This window comes from Calliphora vicina, chromosome 3, assembly GCF_958450345.1.
Source record: "Calliphora vicina chromosome 3, idCalVici1.1, whole genome shotgun sequence".
NCBI lineage: Eukaryota > Metazoa > Arthropoda > Insecta > Diptera > Calliphoridae > Calliphora > Calliphora vicina.
Genome location: NC_088782.1, coordinates 83,559,579 through 83,582,418, shown reverse-complemented (window position 1 = coordinate 83,582,418; position 22,840 = coordinate 83,559,579). Strand labels below are relative to the sequence as shown.

General features: G+C 31.8%; 1 protein-coding gene across 2 annotated transcripts in view; it reads left to right on the top strand.

The window, feature by feature from the left end:
* Klc (kinesin light chain) overlaps window positions 1-22,840 on the top strand; it is a 331,732-nt gene that overhangs the window by 144,120 nt on the left and 164,772 nt on the right. For both annotated transcript variants that reach the window (XM_065503173.1, XM_065503172.1), the window contains exon 3: window positions 9,303-9,423. In XM_065503173.1, the coding sequence (XP_065359245.1) occupies window positions 9,303-9,423 (121 nt within the window). The remainder of the gene's footprint in view (window positions 1-9,302; window positions 9,424-22,840) is intronic.

Sequence of the window (22,840 nt, the reverse complement as noted above, 5' to 3'; positions counted from 1 at the left end):
GTGACATCTCCATAGGTTACTAAGAGACACTAAAGTGACTATTGACTTCATGCTGTGTTGCATGGGATACTAGATACTTAAGCAAAAATAGAAATAAACTGTATGAGAATTATATCAACACAATTTGTATAAAACCAGTTTGTACGAATTACTCACAAAACGTTTAAAGTGACTACACTCCAGATTACTTAGAGACACTTAAGTGTCAATTGTCTTCACGCTAGATTACTTGGGATGTATAAAGTAACCAATTGTCTTCTCTCTGCACTACAAAGTGCACACACGTGTCAAATGACCAAAATATATAAATTGGAGTTAGCGAAGTGATAAGACATTTGTGACAATTACTGTCTTTAAGGCATACATTGACTACTTGCTTAACTGCTGGGTTAGAATTAAATTTTTGGAAATATTGAGACGGTACCCCCTGAAAACTTGTGTAATGACATAAAATACCACCAAAAAAAATTGTAGCTTGTTCTAAGAAGGGCAACATGTGCCGACTTAGCGATTTAGTTTTGAGGTGCATTTACAAGGGGAAAAAATGCATTTTTTTCAGTTTTTTTAAAAATTCCCCTTGTAAATGCACCTCAAAACTAAATCGCTAAGTCGGCACGTGTTGCCCTTCTTAGAACAAGCTAAACATTTTTGGTGGTATTTTATGTCATTACACAAGTTTTCAGGGGGTACCGTCTCAACATTTCCAAAAATTTAATTCTAAAGGCTGGGTTAGCCGACCGTTGATGTAATGTAACCGTAATGTTGACTTAACGTAACACTTTAGTGCGATTATAGAACATTAAAAACGTGTAATATGTTTTTGACATAAACAAACAAATTTAAACAGCTGTTTGAAAGTGTTATCAACACAATTGTTTTAAGTACTGTTCAAGCGATTTTATAATTTTTTTCTGCGATTTTAAAAAAAAATTATTAAACTTTTTTGGTAATAGTACTTACATATAAACCGTATTTTTTACACATAATGTATTCATCATCATTGTGAAGTGCTTCGAAGTGACTTCATATATGTTTATATTAACCCATTAGCAGACAATTATAAATATTATTTATTACCTTGTCATACAGACTTTATTTATTAAAGGTCCGATAACTTAAAAATTAATTAATATTGTATTGTACTTTATACTAAGGGCCATTATTACAACTTGCCTTTATGTTCGTAATAGTAATAGTTAACTTTAAGGGTACCTTTTTCTATTTTCACCTTTCACTATTTCGAACATAAAGGCAAGTTGTAATAATGGCCCTAATTGTTAACTTAATTTGTCTATACAAAATATTAATTTAATATTTTCAAACTTATTACTTTCGACTATTATTAGTATACATTTTATAAATGCTTGTGTGAACTAATTTGTATAATAAGTAAATATTACCATAACAATAAAAAAATTTTGTTTTTAGTAAGAATTGTGCTAAATTTCCCAATTATTGATAAATTCACTGACATTTATTGTTGTGGGATATGCTAGTTCCTTTGTCCCCTTTTACAATGCAGAAATTGAAAGGCAGACATTTTTCTCATTCTCTTTTGAACTAACCTAAACCTGTGTAATACACACTGTACCTCTTCAACACCTCGCCTTCAAACTTCGTCTGTCTAGCTTTCAATTTCTGCATTGTAAACGTAGACTATGCGCATTTCACTGGTTGCTTAGGCCAGATCATCAGGAAACCTTTTCCCAAAAGGCTTTAGAAAAACTAAAGATATTATACAAATCAAACTATAGAGTGAATGAGAATTACAGACACTCAAGCTTTATTTGTAAAAATATCAAAGCTTATACAAAAAATCAACAATAAACAGTGAGTTTATCTTTTCTTACATTTTGTTTTTTATTTATGTATTTATATTATTGAAATATTTAAAACATTTTTAGAACATTGAAAATATTGTTAAGCGTTCTAGCAGAAGTATTTTTTATACAAGACTTTTAAAATCAACAAGTTGACAACACCGTTAGTAAATGTCACGTTGAAACGTAAAGAAATTCTGTTTTTAACAGGTTCAGACGTTACAGTTACGTTACATTTTGTCACTATAACTGCTTTAACTACTTTACACACAATAGAAACGATCAGCTGTTCCGTTCCGTTAAGGTTACATTACATTACAGTCGGCTAATCCACCCTTAAGGGACACTCTAATGTGTATATATTCTTTGTTTTATATGTATCTACTATTCAATATCTACAACTTTGCTTCAGCCACAAAAGAGATATTCCGTACGGTATACGAGATATAACCGTGCTAAAATATAGAAAAAGTGATAAAAATCCACCTTGAGTTAAAAAATTCGTATGGCCATTAATTTATTACGGCAGCCAACTTGACAAAACTAATGATGCAGAAGTTCTTATTTTGGGGGCTACTTTCACGTGCAATTGTCAGAATTGATTCCCAAAGCAATGAACTGAAAAATGTTGTACTGTTTTATGGACCGATCATAATAAAATTTGGTGACATAAATTTTGTATATATAAAACTAATTTGAAGCGAAATATGTGTAGATACATATATAAATTAAACTCCAATTTCGGGAGGACATTTGTATGGGGGCTAGGTGAAATAATGGACCGATTTCAGACAATTTCAATAGGCATCGTCCTTGGGCCGAACAAATTATATGTACCAAATTTTCAGAGACCAAAAATAACTGTTATTAAATTTTTTGAGACTGAAAAAGTTAGGCATAAATCAATGAATAATTTTTACGTTTTCAAATAAGAGTTATTCATAATAAATATTTTTTTCGTTGCTCATAACTTTTATTTTCGATTTATATTTTTTTTACGTTGCCTAATAAGTGTTATTCATAATATATATTTTTTTACGTTGCTCATAACTTTTATTTTCGATTTATATATTTTTACATTACATTGAATTTGACCTTTAAAGTCGCAAAAAATAAGCTTGGTATGTATTGTAATTATATGTGCACTTGTAATATCTAATGCTAATTCTTTTGTAAAATAATTGTCGATATGGCAACCCTCAACCATAGAAACACTTTTTGATATTCTTCTTTATTATAAGTCGTTCTTTAGCCATCAACATGTTAACTTCAATTATATTAATTACTGTGTAAAAATTAGAAATAATAATAAATAGTTTATGTTAATTAAAAGTCGTGCATTATTCAATTATACATATATCGACCACCAATAAAATCATCATTCGACAATATAATAGTTGGCGACGAGCGTAAAATTTTTGTGCAATTAATATTGTTTTTTTTTGTTAAAGCAAGTGCAAGCTTATAAAAACAAAATGGATGCCGATCAATTTGCAATGTTCATGAAAGCGCAACAGGATTTAGTAACGCAAATATCTATGTTGGCGTCCTCCTCAAGTGCAGCATCATCAACACAGCGTTGGTTCCTAACTTCGAAGCTTTCGATCCAGCCAAAGAGACATTCAGAAATTATATACAGAGGTTCACAAATTATATAAAAATGAAGAACGTCGATAGCAATAAGGATTATTGTACGAAGCTCCTCCTCAATTCGATTGGCGCTAAGCATTTTGATAGAGTGACGGCATTAGCGACCCCAAAAGCAGCAGCCGAATTCCAGTACGAAGAATTGTTGAAGCTATTGGAAAATTATTTGGCACCAAAGAGGAACGTGCTGGTGGCACAACACAAATTTTTATCTAAATATCAGAGTGAGGGACAGTCAGTGGTGGTACTTCGCACTGATATCATCGATTGTGAGTTTGTGTCCGATTGCGAGTGTAAAAGTTCAATTGCTGATGTGTTTTTAAGGGCACAATTTATCCGTGGCATTAATGACAACGGCATTCGTGAGCAACTACTTCAATCAAATGAATCTAAATTTGAAGAAATTGTGTTGAAGGCGTTGGCGCTCGAGGCAGCGAAGTGTGATGCAAAGGAATTGTCACAGGCTGCATCAAATTCATCCACCGCGACTGTAAACATAATTTTCAATAAGAAAAAAGAAATAAGTCGTCCCAAAATTCAACAACAAAACAAACGTAAAGTTAATTACGAGAAATTGGGTATTGCCGGATTATGTTTACGATGTGGCAGAAATGACCATTTTGCCAGGGAGTGTCGTTCCGGTTCAAAATTAAAGTGCAATTTGTGTGCAAAATACGGGCATGTAGCAAAAGTGTTCATTGCTTCCCTTTTGGCGGATAGTCCTAATGCTGGACCTAAAAATAACCCCAGTACACGGGAAAACTCTACAAATCAAGTTAGTAGTGATAATTGACTACGGAATCTATAAAATTGTTAATGTTTACCGAAATGACTACGCAAATACAAACTCTGAGCGCTATTATGCAAACATTGCGATAGAAGGTAAAACTGTAAAATTTGAAGTAGACTCTGGCTCCGGTTATTCATTTTTACCCAGAAGCATATTCGAAGAACTTAAATTGCCTAACGTAGTAACACCAACAAATATAGTTTTCCGCTCCTATACACAAAATACATTTAATTCAGAAGGTAAGGTTCGTGTGCATATAAAATTCAACAACGTTTCGATCTTTGATGACATTTACGTTGTACCGGATGGTTGTACGGCTCTAATAGGTAGAACATGGATACGTCGCCTAGGTATTAACCTTAACGAATTGGATCAAAGAAAGTTAAACATGGTTGTGATCAATTCAATTACTGATTCGGAACAAATCGAAGATTTAATGACCGAATTTGCGTCTGTTTTTGACCAGAAAATTGGGTGTATACCTAATTACAAGGTTACATTGCAATTGCGTGAAAATGCCACGCCTAGCTACACAAAAGAGCGTCAAATCCCTTATGCGTTAACAGAACGAGTTAACAAGGAGCTCGACGAACTGGAAAAAGGCGGAATTATCACCAAAGTTGCCAACAGTGACTGGGGTTCACCACTAGTGGTTATTCCGAAGGCTGACGGAGGCGTTCGACTTTGCGTCGACTACAAGGTGGGCGTAAATCAAAGGTTGGTAAGTGCACACTACCCAATACGAAAAATTTATCAAATTTTCAATAGACTGAAGAATTCGAAGTACTACTGCCGCCTTGATCTTTACAAAGCCTACTTACACGTCCCAGTTGATGAATCTTCATCTGAAATTCAGACAATTTCGACGCATCGAGGCATATTTCGTATGAATCGCCTGTCATTTGGAATAAAGACAGCGCCTTCTGAATTCAATCGTATCGTGGATCAAATACTGCGTGAAATTCCAAAAGCAGAAGCATATTTTGATGACATTGTGGTACATGGTGAGAGTTTAGCCGAGTGCAAAGCGAACTTAAAAATGTGTTTGACTCAATTGAAGAAGTACGACCTTCACTTGAACCTTTCAAAATGTACATTCTATAAAAAACAGATAGATTTTTTTGGGCCATACTGTGGAGTACAACAAAGTCCAAAAATCAGTTTCTAAGACAAAGGCCATAGTTGAAATGCCACAACCAAAATGTGTGGAGGATGTCCGTCGATTTCTTGGCATGGTGCCCTACTATGCTAGATTCATACCCAATGCTTCTACATTAACAACTCGTTTACGTTTGTTATTACGCAAAAATGCCGTTTTTAAATGGAATTCTAGTTACCAAAAATGCTTCAATATGCTGAAAGAGGAAATTGCCAGCGATCGGGTGTTAATGCCATTCAACCCTGAGTTAAAGGTTCAACTTGCATGCGACGCTAGTCCCACAGGGATATCGGGCGTTTTGTCTCACATAGTTGATGGTGTGGAAAGGCCAATTGCCTTTGCATCGAGGTCATTAACCCCAGCAGAGCAGAATTACTCCCAACTTGATCATCTTCAACCATTGAAATATTATCTAACATTTTCGCTAGAAACGGATTTCCAGATGTTATGGTATCCGATAACGCAACTATTTTCAAAAGTGACGAATTTACGAAATTCTGCCTAAATTCTGGTATTTTCCAAAAATTTATTGCTCCTGGACATCCAGCAACAAATGGATTGGCCGAAAGAAATGTCCAGACTCTAAAGAAACGATTAGCGGCCATGTCAGACGATACATTATCCATTCCCAAAAAGATTCAAGATATACTTTTTAGATACAGAGCAACACCACTATGAAATGGGAAATCGCCCTCTGAGCAGTACCTTGGAAGGCAGATTAGAATCCAACTTGATGCCTTAAAACCTTCAACATTTTGCAAAATTAAGTGAGGGAGATCGCGTTCAAGCCAGGTGTTACACCGTAAATAAGCCTTCGTGGAGAATTGGTACTATCATTAAAAAGCTTGGTCGTCTTCATTACATTGTTCGACTTGATAACGGGATCGTATTCAAACGCCACGTAAACCAATTACGACTATCTAATGTACAAATCCCTGAAACATCATCAAGTCTACAGCCCAATTCTGATACGGAAAACCGTTCAGATACTGATCAACAAATTCTTCAACATCCGGCTTTACTTCCTCTCATTCCAACTCAAGTATTTCGAGATGTCCCTACATTGCCTAGAACACCTACACTCAATGAACCGCCACAAGAACCACAACTGCCATCTACTTCTGGAAATGCTGAAGAAACGATGAGCCGACGTACGTCCAGTCGACAACGCAAACCACCACGTCATTATAGCGATTATTCTCGACATTGATTCCATTTATGGACTTATAAATGTTCTTTTTAAGTGAGGGAGAATTGTTGTAATTATATGTGCACTTGTAATATCTAATGTTAATTCTTTTGTAAAATAATTGTCGATATGGCAACCCTCAACCATAGAAACACTTTTTGATATTCTTCTTTATTATAAGTCGTTCTTTAGCCATCAACATATTAACTTCAATTATATTAATTACTGTGTAAAAATTAGAAATAATAATAAATAGTTTATGTTAATTAAAAGTCGTGCATTATTCAATTATACATATATCGACCACCAATAAAATCATCATTCGACGATATAATAGTATGAAATTGATGTTTTTTATTGTGTGTTTTTTAATTATGAAGAATTTTGTTTCACAATCAATGTTTTAGCAAACGCATTGTCCGCCAAGTTGCACCTTTTCTCAGTCAACAAAATACGCAAAGCAGAAAATGCTCTTTCAACATAAAACCGTTTAGCCGGCAGTGCATAGACAATATGAACCAATTTATTTAAAAATTGCAAAAGTATCCTTTTTCTCTTCCTAATATTGCAACAAATCGGCTTCTACGTCCAGTCTCATAGGTTTAAAGCTCTCTATTTCAGCTATAGCTGCTAATAACTCTCGCGATGTATTGCCTTTGACATCTTCTGAAGATAAATCCACTTCAAGTTCTCTAATTGATGTTCCGAACAACGATGACGTATTTAGATTCGTCGATTCGTCAATCAGAAAATCGGATATTGGTTGAAGTCTAGATAATTCAGGTGAAGTTAAATCGAAAATAAAAGTTATGAGTAACGAAAAGAAATATTTATTATAAATAACTCTTATTAGGCAACGTAAAAAAATATAAATCGAAAATAAAAGTTATGAGTAACGTAAAAAAATATTTATTATGAATAACTCTTATAAGGCAACGTAAAAACATAAAAATCGAAAATAAAAGTTATGAGCAACGAAAAAAAATATTTATTATGAATAACACTTATTGAAAAGCAAAACTTATTTTCATTGAGAATAACTATTATTTAAAGAAACAAAAATTTATTTCTACAATATAACAGTTATGGCTAAATTTTTTTAGATATTTCTTATAACAGTTATGTCTCTGCAAATTTTATTATGATCGGTCCATAATTAGTCATAGCTCATATATAAGAACCGCTTCCGAAAATCACTTAAAGTGCATAAATCTCTTAAAAATTATGGTATACATACAAAATTCATGATAAATAACTTTCATATAGACACAAATCACACGACCTAATTTAATGGTGATCTGATCGGTCCATAATTGGATTTGTAATCCATTTTTGCGATTTTTAAGGCACTGGATGCACTTTTTTCGGGTAGGTATGCTCCGCTTTTTTTTCTCGTATTCAACTTTGCTTCAGACACAAAAGAGATATTCCGTACGGTATACAGAGATATAACAGTGTTAAAATATAGAAAAAGTGATAAAAATCCACCTTGAGCAAAAAAATTCGTATGGCCATTAAATTGTAAAATGTGAATTATTATAAATAAATAAAAAAAAAAATATTACGGCAGCCAACTTGACAAAACTAATGATGCAGAAGTTCTTATTTTTGGGGCTAGTTTCACGTGCAATTGTCAGAATTGAGTCCCAAAATCATGTGTTTTACTGTGTTATCGATTTATAGTCCTTCGGTTTCGCATCAGTATCACATAGTACGTTGTCATAATTCGTGCGGGGTTTTAAGTGCTATATGTGCCATTTTGACAATTTTGTGTAAGGAGAGGAAGTTCTTTATTTTTTTCAATGAACCATTTTTTTTGTCAAATAAAATAACACTTTAAAGTTTTTAAACTTAAAATTTGTGACTTCTGAACTCCACAAAATTAAGATAATTACTGAAAATCGTAGCTATCGTCTTATTACTACTTTAAATTTACAACGTTAAATTCGATAGAGGTTAAATTAAAATATAAATACTTAAATTATTTTTTATATATCATGGACATTATGTAACTCCAAAAGTGTATGTCCATGGACTTTACGACACATTATACATTATGACACTACGCGAAATGCCATAATGTCCATGGACACTATGACACTTTTGGAGTGTCATAATGTCCATGGACATTATGTCAATGGACACTATGACATGCCACCGTTTTATTGCTTTGTTAATGCTACTTTGCTCCACGTGTATGTATTTGGAAATATGCTTAAGATGGCGTATAGAGCAAACAGGATTTGTATCATCATTAGAAAATATCCCGTTGTAGATGCGATCGGGAGATAAAAATGTTTCTTCAGAACCATAAATTTAAAACAAATATATGGTATAAAAATCACAAAATCCTATCGAGTAGTTTCTTAGAAAAATTATGTTAAAGTTCAACATCGACTTGCTCAAAATGCATTTTTGGCACATAGAGCACTTAAACCCCCAGACGACGAATTGCTGAACATAAGACCGATCAAGACAATCATTATAAATCCGAATCAGACATGTTAATATCGTCACAAAACTCATTATAGCCCTATGTCAGGGAGTATGGTGATCAGTTGTTGCAAATTGTCTCTAAAATAAAAAAATTATATTTAGAGAAAAATTGGATGGTAGTAACTGTTGACCAAGAATTATTTAATATATTTACAATTCATTCTGATGTATAAATTAATTGTTATTATTATATTTTTGCAGATACGAAGTAGCTGTTCCACTTTGTAAGCAAGCTTTGGAAGATTTAGAGAAAACCAGTGGACATGATCACCCCGATGTAGCTACAATGCTAAATATTTTGGCATTAGTTTATCGTGACCAGGTAAATACCAAAAAAGGTTGTTAATGTTATTCTTACATAACATTAACGTGTAACATAATATTTTGGACATGTAAAATTTTATATGTATTAAACTTCTGCATGAATGGATTTGTTGTTAAGTAGTACACGTGTACTTGTAAAGTATGTACCCTTACCCGAAATATACATAAAAATAATGTTCATATTTTTGAGAACAACAAAATTACCGAGTATGTATTTGTCGTTACTCGGCTTTACGTTTACTAGTTAAGTACAGGTTTGTTTTACGCTCGCACTCTCAACATACATGAAGAGGACATATCGAGTATCAAGCGACAACCAAACTTCAAGAGGTACTTGCATTATTAAGTGAAGTTTGGCAAATACAATTTAAATTTAATATTTTCTTCTTAATAAGAAATGGAAATAAATGAGGCAAGTTTATAATATATTTTGTTATTTATTCACTTATGCCTATTTTAAAATTGTTATTTATTAAAATTATAGAAATATATTCTTAAATCTGATATTAATTATTATTATTTTTTATTTGCATAAGAGGAGCCGCAGAACAAAAGGTACTTTTTTGAAAATTGATTTTTTCTTGAAGATTTCAACCCAAATATTACAAAAATACCAAAAATTCAATTTGTAAAAAAATTTGAAAAAGTACCTTTTGTTCTGCTGCTCCTCATATACTTGCAGTACCACATGAAGAGACCATGAATTTTAAGGTACTTCTTTTTTTCTTGTTCACATTTCATGTGTTCTTTTTTTCGGTACTCTATTTACTTGTTCGTATTTAATAAGCAAACATTCTCTTTACTTCCCTACTTGTGCTCTGAGTATGAGTACAAATAAGTACTACATTTGACAGCGAGTTTCACACATGAAGAAAAAACTTACTTGCTGCATCTAATATGTATGTATATCTACAGACCAAGTATAGTAGACCTGTGTATGCAGTTTTTCATTTTCTGATATTTTGTAATTTTTATAAGACATCAAATTTCCAAATTAAAGTATTCAAAAACCATAACCGGAAATTTGAAGAAGCTGTTCCCCATAGCTGGATGTCATACGACTATACTGGTTTTATAACGGACTTATGTAATAGAACACTCAGGGGATGACCCCTACTCATGCAAAGCATTGTGTTGGAACTAAGAAAATATGTTATGATAGGGATGAAAGAGGGAGTAGTGTTTGTGGTCATTCGATTTGAAGTTTCCTAAATGAAAATGACAGGAAAGACTACAGCGGGAAGTTTGTTCCACATACGGACAGTACGTCTAAAGAACAAATTTTGCCTTTAGTGTCTTATGCGGTCCACTGGCCAATCGACCACAATATGTTATATGTTCTTGATGAAAAACGTGTATTACGTAAAAATGTTTTGTTATCAGAAACGAGTTCGCTGATTTCATCATACAGTGAACCGCTGCACACATTGCGTTGGTGCTCCAGCGAATCAATAGAGTTGGATACACTACTGCACAGTGGGGCAGAATCAAAATTTTTTGGAAATAAATCTGGCATTTCTAAACGGCTGGTCCGATCAGGATAAAATTTTACGTGGGCGTAGCCAAGTTTAAGTTATTAAAATGGGCAATACAAATGCTCCAGGGGCGTCGATATGGGGACTCAAGTAAAATTTTTAAACACTTTCCATTTTTTGTTTCCCATCCGATTTCAAAGATTTTAATAATTTTGAAAATCGCTCGGCTAGGTCTTCTTGTGTGTGCTATTTATATCTTCTAATTTTCGAGTTATAGGCATTTAAAAATTTAAATTTTAAAATTTGGCCATACCTTGGCCCGCTCTTTTAAAAATATAGGGCGACCGAATGGAAATTTTTTAGTTAGACAACTAAATTAGTAATAATATACAAAAGATTTGAGGTCAGTATCTATTATGGATCCAAAAATAAACGATTTTCAATTTAAATATTAAAAAATAGTAGATTTTTGCAGTTTTTTGGGCGTAAAGGTGACTTAACTCTTTTTTTATAAAAAAAAAATTCTTTAAGAACATATAACAATTTTATGATTTATTTTATTTATTTATTTTAAAGTATCTTTACGGAGAACATTTTGGTATAAAAAACATATACAATTTGTTAAATATGTCGCCCCTACGCCCTTCGGAATTTGACCTATTTTTTTATTAAAAATTCAACTTTGGGCCACATGTTCTAAAATCCCAAAGCTGGGATCAGAAAACAAAAAGCAGCTTTGGAAACCTTGATGTGTTCCCTATTTATCGCCAAAGTATTTTCCCAGCCCGAAGGAAATGTGGACCCTATAAAAAATACAATTTTTGGGATTTTCGCTCCAATTTTTAGGAATTGCGGGATTGCCTTTGACCTTTTGACAAGTTTTTTTACACGTTGTTATTTAGAATGACAAACATAAAAAACGTTTAAAATTTCATTGAGTTTCGTTAATAAATAAAGATTTTATCCCAAAAAAAGATTTCATCCAAAAAATTTCGATTCTGCCCCACTGTGTACTGTCACCAATCACCTTCGCCCTCTCCTGTACGCGGACGAGAAGCTCCAAAATTGACTTTGTAGCACCAGCCCATACATGGGAGTTGGGCGGCATGAAATAACCCCCCACGAAATAACACCCCAAAAATAAAATGAAATAACCCCCCAAAATTTGGGGCCTTATTTCATATGCAATAAAACCCCAATCCCGAAAATGAAATAAGACCCCACGAAATGAAATAATGCCCCAAACAGAAATGAAATAACACCCCATTATTGGGGTCTTATTTCATATTAAATAGAACCCCAATTTTTAAAATGAAATAAGTCCCCAAACACAGTGAAGGTGATCAAAAACAATTGGGGGTTTCAAACGGTCTGCTATTGTGTCATATTGTCATAATATCCTATAGTTTAAACACATTTTTGTTGTTTTTCAAACAAAAACGTTTTAAACTAATAAAACTTTTTGAACTATTTTGATTGTTTTATCATAAAATAACACTTTTTTTGTTTGAACCACAATAACAATTTGTTTAAACTACATAATATATTAGGACCTTATGACAATAGCGTTTGAATATCCCAAATGTTTGTATTTACTTTTGACAAAATAAAATACTGTATATATAAACTGTAATCCAACAACATGGACAGTTGCAATTTTGGGAGACATTTGAAATAGCATCTGCCATTAGCTTCATATCGTATTAACTGCATATTTTGGGTACCGTGAAATAACTCCCAAATGAAATAACTCCTCACGAAAATATGAAATAACACCCAACAAATTTTTCATACAGCATAGGACTTATTTCATTATGAAACAACTCCTAACGCATAGGGAGTTATTTCATAATTTTTTGTTGGGAGTTATTTCATAATGCAATAACTCCCAATGAAATTTTTGTTGGGCTTTATTTCATTTTATTTTGGGAATTAGGAGTTATTTCACTGTATTGGGAGTTATTTCATTTTTGCTAGGTTCTACTTTGCAAAAGCAGAACCCATGAATATCAAAAACTGGCTTCACTCCGAATAGTTTTTTGCATTACTGGCCTTCGGCCGGGCGCAAAGGTTTTCTCCTCTGGGGTGTATCAAAAACTGGCTTTGCTTAGAAAAGTTTTTTGCATTGCCGGCCTTTGGTCGGGCACAAATGTTTTCTCCTCTGGGGTGTATCAAAAACCGGATTCGCTCAGAAAAGATTCTTTTTACATCGTCGGCCTTTGTCAGGTTGCAACGATTTCTTAATCTGGTGCGAAATGAAAATTTAATTTTTGATGGGAATTATTTCATAGGGAGTTATTTCATTGGGAGTTATTTCATTTGGGAGCTATTTCATGGACCCATATTTTGAGATGTTTGCAAGGAATAAAAACAATGCTTGTAGCTTTCTCATTTTGTGTTGAAGTCTCTTTTAAAAGTTTTGGATGAAATAAAAACTGTATTTGAATACGAAATATATTTGGGTTTAATGAGATTTGTGAAAATATTGAATTGTAAATATATTTTGAATTAATATAATCGCGCGATTTTTTATTTTTTACACAATTTTTCGTCTGCGGCGCTTGGTTACAAAACATTACAGTAATTTACAAAACAATATTTCAACTAAACTGGTTTTAAATTAAACCTTATAGCTCTTATTAAAAAAGTTAAAGCAGACTAAATATACAACTTTTAAATTAAAATCTTTTTAATTTTAATTTTTATTTATTTAAATATGAGGAAATAAATTGATTTGTTTTCTCGGAAAGTATTTTCAAACCACATTAGAAATATAGAGAAAAATAGAACAATATTTTTTAACTTACTAACATACAACATAAGTTTCATAAATTTTACGGAAAGAAGATCTTATTAAGCTCATTGCAGAGGTATCGCCTCATAATATTCCTGCAAGATCTTCGCATTCGTCCCTATTTATATTCAGAGCCTTTAACTCCTTATACAATTCTTTTTCCTTCTTGTGGTTGTGTTAAACATAATTCTTGGCAAGTAAGCAGTTACCACACTTATTCTTGCCTTGCAAGTTTTATTCCTGTACTCTTATTTACTTGTACTATTGTATACCGATTTTTTGACATTCTGAACCAAAAAGAGTCATTCTGAACCCAGTTTCAATTTCAAAATTAATTTTTATTCTTTACAACTTTCTTTACACTGATATCTCATTTTTTTTGTGAATGATAAATACAAGTTGTTAATATATCGGAACATAATTTACAAAATAATATACGTTTTCTTTATAAATTAAAAATGAAATTATCCCCCAAAATTTATATTGGGGACTTATTTCATAATGATTTTTTGGGGTATTATTTCATATGAAATATTAATGAAAATTAAAAAAACGAAATAATACCCCAAACAATGAAATAACTCCCCAAAAATCGTTGTTGTTGCTCTCTGTACTAATTTTTGTGGGGTTATTTCATTTTATTTTTGGGGGAATATAAAGGGAAAATTCATAATTTGATCAGATTCCAAATCAACAATTACAGCTACCCAAAATTTGAATAACAAAAACAATGTTATATCAAAAATAAGAGATTTTCTTACAAAATATCACACAAAATTTAAACTTATGTGGATCCCAGGTCATATAGGTATCATGGGAAATACTGTAGCAGACGAAGCAACTAAATATGCTACTTTTGCCCCTATTATAGCATATGGCTCTTCTAACAGAACGGATGTTCAACGAACTATTTTTAATAAGATTAAAGAAGAAGAAATGATACATTGGAAAAACTATCAACACCATTACAAAATTTTTAATCTGCTTAAAATCCCACCTTTATATCCAAAAGAAGCTTCAAGACGTGATATTCAAATTTATAGCCGTCTAAGATTAGGACACACATTAATCACACATCAACACATTTTTAACCGAGCACTTCAACAGCAATGCCATGTATGCAACAACAATGTCCCTATAAATATAAAACATCTAATTTTCAACTACAGCTTTATTAAACAAGCTCAAATTCATTTATTCGGAAAAATTTGTCTGCCTGAACTTTTAACAACAATCAAAATTGAAAACATAAAAGCTGTACATTTACTCCTAAAACACTGTAATATATATAATTATATTTAAGCCATTATTATGAAATATTAGGTCGAAAACCTTTGTTGTTAGTACCTTTCTTTATTTTTATATACATAATTAATTATGTATTTAAAACTTGTAAATAAATAAATAAATATTTTTGGGGGATTATTTCGTGGGGTGTTATTTCATGCCGCCGGGAGTTGCATTCCATTTTCGGTCGGATATAACTATATGGTGTAAATATTGAGCAGATCAGATGGAGTGAAGTAATTCCTACACCGTTTTAAGAAACCGACTTACTTGAATGTTTCTTTCGCCACTTGAAAAATGTGTTTAGACCAGCGGACATCACATTGTATTTTCTATACCACGCACAGTGGTATGGTAAACAAGAGGAAAATAAATCTGTAACTTCCAGAAATTTTAAGAGTAAAAATTTTAGAGGAAAGTCATGCAAAGCAACCGAAGAGCGAACGGAACAAAATGCGTTATATGTCGAATCCGACAAAGGTGGCAAACATTTTTCAATATCTAAAAAAGCGGACCACAAACGCAGCAACAACAAAAATAGTCGATGAATTCTTACAAGTGTGGCAAGCCAGGCCATTTTGCAAGGAACTGCAAAAACAAAAACAACAGAGAGGGAAGGTAGTAACGTCATCGAACAGCAGTCAATATTAAATACTGTAGAGGCTGCTTTTTTTTTGTGGGAAGGACGACTAGAGTTATTGGTGTCTAGATAGCGGCTGCACAACTCACATGACCACAGACAGAAGAAATTTCATGGATTTTAAACCTATACACAAAAAGCTGAGTTTGGCGAATCACGTCGAAACGAAAATAACAGGTGTAAGCAACGTCATCATTGAAGTACGAGCAAAATGCTATGCATCAAAACCAAGCCTTGATGAGGTAATGTATGAGTTTGGCGTCAGTCCAATTTTTCCAAAGTTGTTATAAAATAAAACAAACAAAATTTAAAGTTTTAATTAGAGACGAAGATCTCTTTATTTAATGTATGTAGATAAATATTTCCTCGAAGAAGGAATACGTTTTGTATTTAAGTAAGATGCACGTAGTGCTTTTGTCGATGACAATTTGATAATGCTAAAATAACAAGCATAACTTGGTGGCAAACAATATTTAAGGCAACGTTAACGGTTTACTCGCTAGAATCTAGTAAAATACTTCCAGAAAAACGGCCGTCATTTCTACACAGCAAATATAATCGGAAATCTGTTTTATTTGGACGAAATCTGGCAGTATAAACACATGTAATCAGCGAATGGGACACCTCAACGAAATTGATTTAAAATTGATGATGAGAAAAAATTTGGTACACGGAATGCAATTCTCAGAGGAGGAAAAATTGTATCCATGTGGAATATGTATTTCATAAAAGCATTTCCGAAATGTGACGAAAATAGAACATCTGATCTTCTACAATTTGTCCATAGCGATAATTGCGGACCTATGAGGAGTAATTCCATCTCCGATGCAATATATTTCATTACTATTATCGACACTACTCTTATTAATCCGGATATTTTGAGGTGTTTTTCTTGAAACACAAGTCAGACGCTTCGGATATTTTCAAAAAATATAACTGCTGAAAATATTACTGGCAGAAAGACAAAATATCTCCAGAACTCTAGTCGAGATGGCCAGATGTATGCTGAAACAAGCAGGGACGCACCCGAAATTTTGGGATATCAGTACAGCATGCTACATCAGATATAGATGTCCAACCAAATTCTTGAATGGCCAAGTGCCATTGAAAATATGGACTCATCAAGTACTGCGAATGATGTTATAAAACGTTACAGAGGAATCTTAAGCACGGATCGTAAGAAAAAAGAAACCAAAAAAGTTAGACGAGACCAAGACCTTACAACGAAAATAGTGCGTTGTATTAAACAAAATCCTGGTAGTACAGTATGAAGAATACGCCTGGATGCTGGCTTACGGTCATATCGTAGCATTAAATATCCAAATCGTACTGAAAAGCAAAATATTACTGCCGTAAAACGGTCTCGTTTACTTTACGAACAAGTTTTGACAAAATTTAATAACTGTCTTATCATGGATGATGAAACGTATTTGAAAATTGACCTTCAACAGCTACCAGGACGTAAATTTTATGTTGCAGAAAGCCGCGGGAATGTCAATCAAATATATATATATTAGAGTGACAGCCGATTTTTTTTTTAGATATCAAAGAGTGCCGGGTGGAATATTGTGACACTAGGCCTAAATGTTAAGTGCTGAAAATTTGAGTCAAATCGGGCAACGATTTCTGGACGCGCATCGAGGTCAAAGTTCAGATATATGCAAAATTTTACTGTTCATATGGAATAAATAGGTGAAACTCATTAACTTTCTGCATTGTTTTCTAGAAATATGTAGATTTATTTATACTAATGAATATTACATTAAAAAAAAGTTTTGGAAATTAACCCTGTATCTCCTTTGGTTCAAAATGACCCAAAAACTGTATTATCGCCAAAATTAGAGAAAAATGCAAATTTTTCAGTTTTTGAAAAAATTTTGCTACTAAATAAATACTTTTGCAATTGAATGCAAAAGAATCGAAATATGTACGTAATTATCGTTGTAATGAGATATAAATGACAAAATTTGATTAAAAAATTTTAAAGTTATTACAAATTCGCCAGACCATTAACGTGTTTCAGGCCACTTGAACAAAAAATTTAGGAAAAAAATTAAGATATTTCGAGAAAAATTAAAATAAAAGCTCATTTTTACTTAAAATATGTCCATATTTACTTGTATATGAGTTTTTGTCTTCGTAGGATACCGTTAACATATTCGCAGGTATGGCCAAAAAAAATAATTTTTTTTAACGGCTGTTTCAAAACTCAATTTTCAAATTTTTAAAAATTTTGTTAAACAAATTTCAGATTTTTTCGATCATCACATTGGAGTTTATTGAGATCAAAATAGGGAATAAAAATATGAAAAAATTATGTCAATACCTCTTACAGTTTTTTCGTACCTGCGATTTAAATTTTGCGTTTTTCAAGAAAAACTAATTTTTTGTCCATATTTAGGCGAATGAGTCCAATTTCCTTACTGTTATGAATTTTAAGTAAAACTTAAAAATAGCGAAATGTTATATATTTTTGGGCCGATTTTCATGAAACTTGAGGAAAATATATATTGGGGTCTAGCATTTACAACAACAGTGCAAAAATGAATTTTAACCTTTAAGAGGACTTGGGGTCAAAATGGTTGTGTTTTTCGTGATTTTAAAAGTTGAGGGTAATTTGGACCCCAAGTGCTGCTAAGGGTTAATTTCCATTTTTGTGTTGTTATTTTAAATTCTGGACTTTATGTTATATTTTCCTTAAGTTAAATTAAAATCGGCCCAAAAATATATAACATTTCGCTATCTTTTCATTAGAAATTCCAAATATTGAAAAATTTTACCTTTGACCTTCACGATTTAAGGGTTAACGTTTTCCGATTTTAGTAAAACTTTCAGACCATATTTAAAATTATCAGGATTATAATACTATGAATAAGTTTTACTTAAAATTTATAACAGTAAGGAAATTGGACTCATTCGCCTAAATATGGACAAAAAATTAGTTTTTCTTGAAAAACGCAATTCATATTTTTATTCCCTATTTTAATCTCAATAAACTCCAATGTGATGATCGAAAAAATCTGAAATTTGTTTAACAAAATTTTTAAAAATTTGAAAATTGAGTTTTGAAACAGCCGTTAAAAAAAAATATTTTTTTTGGCCATACCTGCGAATAGGTTAACGGTATCCTACGAAGACAAAAACTCATATACAAGTAAATATGGACATATTTTAAGTAAAAATGAGCTTTTATTTTAATTTTTCTCGAAATATCTTAATTTTGTTTCTAAATTTTTTGTTCAAGTGGCCTGAAACACGTTAATGGTCTGGCGAATTTGTAATAACTTTAAAATTTTTGAATCAAATTTTGTCATTTATATCTCATTACAACGATAATTACGTACATATTTCGATTCTTTTGCATTAAATTGCAAAAGTATTTATTTAGTAGCAAAATTTTTTCTAAAACTGAAAAATTTGCATTTTTCTCTAATGTTGGCGATAATACAGTTTTTGGGTCATTTTGAACCAAAGGAGATACAGGGTTAATTTCCAAAATTTTTTTTAACGTAATATTCATTAGTATAAATAAATCTACATATTTCTAGAAAACAATGCAGAAAGTTAGCGAGTTTCACCTATTTATTCCATATTAACAGTAAAATTTTGCATATATCTGAACTTTGACCTCGATGCGCGTCCAGAAATCGTTGCCCGATTTGGATCAAATTTTCATCACTTAACATTTAGGCCTAGTGTCACAATATTCCACCCGGCACTCTTCAAAATTTTAACAAAAATTTTTTTCCATACAACTGATTGTCACTCTAATATATATACAAAAATGGATAAATTTGGTAAGCAATGCAAGCTATTTGCATTTGCGGTCTTATGAATGCTACGTTTGTAACCTCTACAACTATGACTTCATATATTTACATCAAATAATGTCTTCAAAAATGTTGGCTACCCTTTATTAAGCTAGGTACTCTGTTCAAAATTCCGTGCGAAATGCTGTCAAACTACATATAAAATATTTGGAATGAAATATATGCGAAATAATTTCGCAAAAGCAGTACTCTGTTTTTATTGTGGAAACATGTGAAATACATCTGGCAACCTTATTTTTCCACACGAAATAACATAAGCAGCACTTCTTTCGCACGAAATTAAAACTGTCAAACAGTATATAAAATTTTTCGCATGAAAAAACCATAATTTTTCGCAAATATGAACAGAGTACTAGGCTTTAGACAACATCATTCTTCAGTAAAGTTTTGGCCCGATTTGGCCTCCTGCCACTATTCCAATGCTGCCATGGATTGGTATCGAAGTAACAAAGTTGATGTAATACCAAAACATATGAACCCACCCAATAGTCCCCAGCTTCTGCCAATTAAAAAATATTGGGCTATTGTCAAAGCTAAATTAAAGAAAAATTATCGACAATAAAAAAATGTTATCTGCTAGGAATAAATATGCAGCATAGGTGGACCGAAAAGTTGTGCACAAGTTAAATATATGGTAGAACATTATTAAATCGCATTTTTCTTTATGTAGATATTAAAGTTTAAATGTGACCCGATTTTAAGTGAACAATGCTTTAGGTATGACCAGTAGGGAGATGCAGAAATACTTCGAGCCCCTATTTATAAAAAAAAATAAAAAATATAAGCAGCTTTAGCCTAGCTCAAAAATGTAATAATACATTTTTAAAGATAACAACTCATTTTTAGAGAAAAGGTTATATTTCATTCTAGTAAATTTATATTAAGCTAAAATGTATTAATATAAAAACGTTTTTATATATTTTATTTAAATTACGAGTGACGAATATTCTGTGATAATTTATTTTTATTGTCATTTTGTTAAATTAAAAAAAAAAAATTAATGAATTTCTATGAGGAAACACATAATTTTAATTCCGGCGTGGGTATAGACCAAAGTATACCAAGTAGTCCGACTCTCAATTTTTTAAAAATACTCTCTCACATATACGAGTACCGTGTAAGTTTAGAGAAATGTTAACCTATGAAATGTCTTGAAATTTTGATAAAAATAACTGTTTAGGTTGCATCCTTTTGGTAACGTTAGAATCTGTTGTTGCTTCCTTTTTTATGCAACTTAGCTGGCAGTATTTTATTAGATTCTAGCGAGTAAACCGTTAACGGGTCCTTAAATATTGTTTGCCACCAAATTATGCTTGTTATTTTAGCATTAAAAAACACTTGTTAAATTGTCTTCGACATAAGCACTAAGTGCATCTTACTAAAAAAACGAAATATATTCCTTCTACGAGGTAATATTTATTTACAATAAAAAGAGATCTCGTCTCTAATTTAAACTTGAAATTTGTTTGTTTTATTTTTATAACAATTTTGGAAAACTTGGATTGATGCCAAACAATAACTTTTTGCACAATTTCATTGTAAACACGTTTCTATTTTGCACAAATCAAGAAAAAATATTTTTTAAATTTCTGACATGTAATTTTTTGTTATTGTAGAATTTAAGTTATAGGACAGAGTTCCAAATTTTGGTATTGAATATTCATAAAAATTGAAATTTAAAACATTTTGATAGAACTCTGTTGCCTGGAGAAAATTTAAAAGGTACAACACATGTGTAATTTTGTTACTAACACATGTATAGAGTTAGGTACTGCTGTCAAAGAGTCGGACTACTTGTTATACTTTGGTGTGGACCTTCTTCACAATGTTTACACATTTCATATATGTACTATTAAAGTGGAACTTATTTGCCAGCGGAGTGAAAATTGTGTTTAGCAATTGCAATAGTGTCGTCTATTATTCCAAATTTATAAAATTTATCTTAAAAATCCGCTTTTTTGAAAGAAAAAAAAATAATACTTTAAAGTAGGCTCGAACCAACTTTAAAATTTGTACACATAAGAATCTATAAATATAAAAGAGTAACGTTACTGACTGACTGATTCATCATCCCCAGCTCAAACGACTGAAGTTAGAATCATGAAATTTGAACTGTCAGTTCCTCCCTCCCCAAAACGATACACAAAGAAAGGATTTTTGGAAATTCGAACGTTTAGGGGGTAAAAAGGGTAAAAACGGGTAAATACGGTAACCTTATATCTTCAAAACTAATAAAGATACAAAAAAAACAACTTAAAATTGCATATTACTCCATTTAAAAAATAAGCTGACAGGTGTTTCGTACTTTTTCGAAATTCAAAACTTTTAGTGCAGAAAACGCGTAAAAACTGTATTTTGGTACTTTTCTGGCACCATATTTATCGTTTAAACCAATAAACATAGAAACAGAATTTAAATCGTATTCTTTACTTATCAAAAAATAAAAAATACAGTGCACTCGCGGTAACGTGAACACCGCCTAACGTGAACAAGGTTTTGTTTACATTGACTACTCTGTAACGTAAACAAACTCAGAAAGCTCTATAACGTGAACAATTTTTTTCACTGCATTTGTTTTCTAAGCTGACTGAAACACTAAAATACATACATTAAATTCGATTTTTAAAGTTTTGGGAATCCCCTTTTTTAAAAAAATTTTTTGTATTCTCCAAATTATTTTTTTTATGGCAGCGAATGAGTAATTTTCTCGTGATCTCGTTTTGTTTTGTAATGAATAATTTAATCAATAATTTTTGTTTTATATTTTAATAATGAAAATAATGTAAATTTAATATTTTTTCCGTGAAATTCGACAATCGTTAACGTGAACAATTTTACCTTGGTTTTAATTAGTTCACGTTACCGCGAGTGTACTGTATAAGTTTGGTACTTTTTGGAAATTCGAACCCTTATGGGATAAAAATTGTATTTGTTTTTGGTACTTTTTCATAAAATATGTTTTCTATAATTTGACATAGACATACGAATATTTTATTTGAGCTCCTACAACGATACAGAAATTTATTTGAATAAATTTTTACCATCGCAATGGGGATAAAATCGGGAAAATACATTTTATTTGAAATTATTAAACCAATTTTGATAATTATTTTAACATTGGTTCCTGGATTCATACAAAAATTAACTAACAGGTTGTTATTTGGAACTCGAGTGCCAAGGTTTATATTGGGCCAAATCCGGGTAAACAGTTTGTTACTTTTTTTAAAACATATTTTTTCTTGGGCACATTAACACAAATTTTAATCGTTTGAGACATGTCTGTGCATAAACAATTTTGGCAAAATGGAATACTTTTAAATTTTAAACTTCAGGGCTGTTCAAGGAAGAAAAGGGAAATTGGTACTTTTCTCCTAATGTTACTTTTTTAA